The sequence below is a fragment of the Morone saxatilis genome, unplaced genomic scaffold (genome assembly GCF_004916995.1).
Source record: "Morone saxatilis isolate NCDOM2014 unplaced genomic scaffold, NCSU_SB_2.0 Contig16, whole genome shotgun sequence".
Classification (NCBI taxonomy): Eukaryota; Metazoa; Chordata; class Actinopteri; family Moronidae; genus Morone; species Morone saxatilis.
This window is the reverse complement of record NW_023339718.1, coordinates 6,079,292-6,082,944: the sequence shown is the minus strand read 5'-3', so window position 1 is coordinate 6,082,944 and position 3,653 is coordinate 6,079,292. Positions and strand designations below refer to the sequence as shown.

The 3,653-nt window shown below is 39.3% G+C and overlaps 1 protein-coding gene across 1 annotated transcript; it reads right to left on the bottom strand.

Moving 5' to 3' along the window:
• Nucleotides 1-959: 959 nt before the first annotated feature.
• Nucleotides 960-3,185, bottom strand: LOC118325134 (cytochrome c oxidase subunit 7C, mitochondrial). Its single transcript, XM_035657700.1, has 3 exons — nucleotides 2,987-3,185; nucleotides 1,476-1,623; nucleotides 960-1,058 (listed from the first exon to the last, which is right to left on the bottom strand). The coding sequence occupies exons 1-2, from the start codon at nucleotides 3,059-3,061 to the stop codon at nucleotides 1,507-1,509; spliced, it is 192 nt and encodes a 63-aa protein (XP_035513593.1). The 5' UTR covers nucleotides 3,062-3,185; the 3' UTR covers nucleotides 960-1,058; nucleotides 1,476-1,506.
• Between the last annotated feature and the right edge of the window lie 468 nt (nucleotides 3,186-3,653).

Sequence of the window (3,653 nt, the reverse complement as noted above, 5' to 3'; positions counted from 1 at the left end):
CAAAACCACCTGACAGGTTTACAAGTTGCTGTGTGTTGTGTGCTTGTGAATATCAGGGGAGGGTTTACAAAGGGTATACGGCAGGTTGTTTCTCATGCTTACAGCTTGTCCCCGTATGTCTCTGCATGTTTTAAGGCCAATCCAGGCACCCCTTTGCTATACAGCACGAGCAAATGAAAAACTAACCTTAGCCGTTTTCTAAAAAATGACTCCAGGCATAACGTAGACCTGAATAGAGGTGCATAGAAAACCTCTTAACTTTTACATTCCCCTTCCTCCCTAACTGAGCAGCCACACCTCCCTTTTTAATACATTGTCCTTGGATAATTATAGCCAGAAGCATAGGGTTAATTGAATTGAAATAGGTTATTCAGTAGAGTTCAGCTGAATAGCTGAGCTATAGGGTGAGGGAACAATACCTATCAGAAGTGGAGGACTGGATTCTGGAGCCCTCTCACACCGATGTTCAATTTCCACTTTAGCTTGCCAGCAACAAAGGATTTAAGTATCCAAAGTTATGGGTTCACTGTTCATTTTTTTTTTTACAATATGTTGACTTTACGCCATAAGGCTACATATTTAATTAATCTTTAGAGATCTATTAAGTACTTGAATAAGGTTGTTGTTACCAACGGCATTCATAAATTTGGAGAAGCACTTCTTATTGTGGATATCATAAGGTACAAGGCCAAATCAAACTAAGCACTGCTGGCTATTTTCATTAAAAAGCTAAATACAGAATGTTTGGTTACTATAAAAAGATTCTCACCAGCTTCGTCGTCTGGGACACAGACATAAATTAACTTAGCTTATGTAATAAAAACATTTTCTTAAGCATGTTACAATGAATCAAGTGTGTTGGGTAGCTAAAAGCGAGAAGCTTTTACCTTTACATATATGGCATTGGCTATTACATGTAAAGCATACACTAGTATAGCAAAAAAATAAGAATAGACATGTTCTTATTTGAGGAAACTTTATTTACAAAGAGAATTAAGAGATTCCCATTCTTCTGCTCGGATAGAACTCTGATGGATAAATATGTTCCAGCTGACAACCTGCAGGGAGAACAAGGAAATGGGGCAAAAAGTGATAAGATGACTTGCATACATCTGATGACAGAAAAGCAATTTCTGAGTAAACACCAGTAAAGATAAATGTGACAACAACAACTCTGACCGGCTCCCACCTGATACACATCAATGTCTGCAACAAACTGTCACATTAACTTGCTAAGGTGAAAGCTTATCTAAACAACACAGCGTCAATATAAACCCCCATGACATTTATTAGTCACTCTCAGACATACAGGTAATTTATTTAAGATATGCCACTGAGCAAAAGGCTAAAGCTGCAGTGTGAAGGACTGTCATTGTCTGAGGTCACTGTTCAAACCAAGGCTGAAGTAAATGCCACATCATCCTGACATTTTAATGAAAGCAGATATGCTAGATAAACATGGCGGTCATAATTACCTTGAAGGCTGTGTAATAGCACTGGGCCATTTTACTTCTTCAGGATCTGATGTCTGACGACAATGAAGGGGAACGTAAAGCCACTGCCGAAGAACAACACCATCATGCCGAGCAGACGCCACTTGTTCTCCACGGAAAATGGCAGGTTCTGTAAAAAGACAAGAGCATTACGACAGAAAGAAACTCCAAGAAACTGAATGCAATTCTTTATTATATTATTCCTGACGGTTTTTTGATGGCAGATCATCGATATAAATCACTTGACTGGGACATTTGTTACACTTTTAAATTTGTCCCAATGCAATGAACAGGACATTTTAAGGTTTACTTTTAAGTATCATTACTATGTGCAAAGAGCTTCATCATACATCCCAATACTGGAAGGAGGCGAGGGTCAGAAAGGAATGACAGGACTCGGATTAAAAGTGGCATTTAAAAGCTCTGGGATTGCCTGTGAAATTAAATGTGAAAAAGTGTGTGGGTTGAAAGTGTCTCAATAAAATAAAAAATAAAAAGTGCACATTTTACATTTCCACCCCCATTTTTTAAAATATTTTACCAAATATATGAGTTGGTCAGCTAATGCGACTCATTTTAACAAATGAAGAAATTTAATCCAGAAAAATAAAGTGAATTATTTGGCACATAACATAAAATTATTTGACACAAGTTTGCTTACTTTGCATTAATGATTTAATGTGAGTCAAGTCCCACAGTTTACGTGACAGAATATACTGCTGGTAGAGGGCACAACCATATTAACGCCACACTCTTTTGTTATATGTACAAAGAAAATATATAAAAAAAGAAAAGATGTGAAGTTCATTTAACACTATAACCTTTGTTCACAGAATGTTTCAGGGGCAAATACAGCATCAATAACCATTACATTTACTTTATTTCTAGAAATAGTAGTAGTAAACTGCAGTGTGCAAATAAATACAGACTTTGAATAGAAAATGTGAGGGATGTTTAAATGGATACAGGTAGTGTAATCCTAACAATCCCCAAACGTTAGGAGCACCTTCCTCCTCCAGGGTTGCCTGTTTGGATCCAGCTGTGACCTTAAGTTACTGCAACGAGCCGGAAGTCACATTAATGAACAACTCCGTCGAGATACTAATATTCACACGACTGGAAATGTCTGTGGATGTACTTGTGTGTTACAAGGACAATTGTGGCGCATTAAATGAATGACATAACTTTAGACGGCGTACTTTGGTTTGGCTAATAATTAGAGAACTACCTCTACCAGCGGGTAGCCTTCCCAGACATCCAACAAATCAACACAACACTGCTATTAACTTTCAGTGTGTTGTTGCCTTGTAAGGGATATATATGTCTATGTATAGGTGTAGTTTTGCTAGCATTACAATCACGCTCCAGTCAAGTGGCGGACATGACCTCCAAGTGAGGCTAGCTCGCTAGCGTTAGGCTGTGGATGCAGACAAGGCCCGGTACCGACAATATCACATTTCTAACAACAACGCTGCCTTAAGTCTCAAACTTACGTTCCCTGGTCCCTCGCCATAGTGTGAAGAACGGACGGCAGACGTCGTGAAACGTCTCACAGCTTGTCCCAGCATGATTGCAGTCGGGTTTCTTCTCTGCCTCGGTATAAAGCTGCTATGTGTGCGACCTTCTTGTTTCTGTGAGCGGTAGAGTGACGCAAGGGGTTGTGGGAAATGTAGTTCAAATGACGGAGAAGTAAATCGCTCCCTTATTATCTTCCCGGAAGGACGGAGGTCACGTTTCTTGGTGCGTTAGAGATCCGGATTCAAATTTAAATTAAAATGTCAAGTTATGAATATGCCTGTGTGTGTGTGTGTGTGTGTGTGTATATTAGATAGCCTAGAATTTTTGTGCCAACTTCTAAATGAATATCTTATTCCATAAATTTTAAAAAAGTACTGGTAGAGAGTGAGATTTGGAATTAAACCTCGTATTTTGACTCTTATGTGTGTGTGTCCTTGTGGGTTTGTGAGTAATAACATATTTAGGAAGAAGAAGATATTTTTTGTTTTACACACACACACAGGCCCGAAACACAATTCCGAACACACACAGGGCTTATAGACATGCAAATGAAAAGAGATGGTGGAGTGACGGGCAGCCACGTAGCGGTGCTCTGCGAGCAGTCAGGGGTCAGGTGCCTTGCACAAGGGCACATCGGCAGTG

What these genes read in the sequence shown, in the direction of transcription:
- LOC118325134 (XM_035657700.1), bottom strand. Translation starts at nt 3,061, where the DNA reads ATGCTGGGACAAGCTGTGAGACGTTTCACGACGTCTGCCGTCCGTTCT. An exon ending in ATGGCGAGGGACCAGGGAAC is followed by an intron (nt 1,624 to 2,986) that starts GTAAGTTTGAGA and finishes GTCTTTTTACAG; the next exon opens with AACCTGCCATTTTCCGTGGA.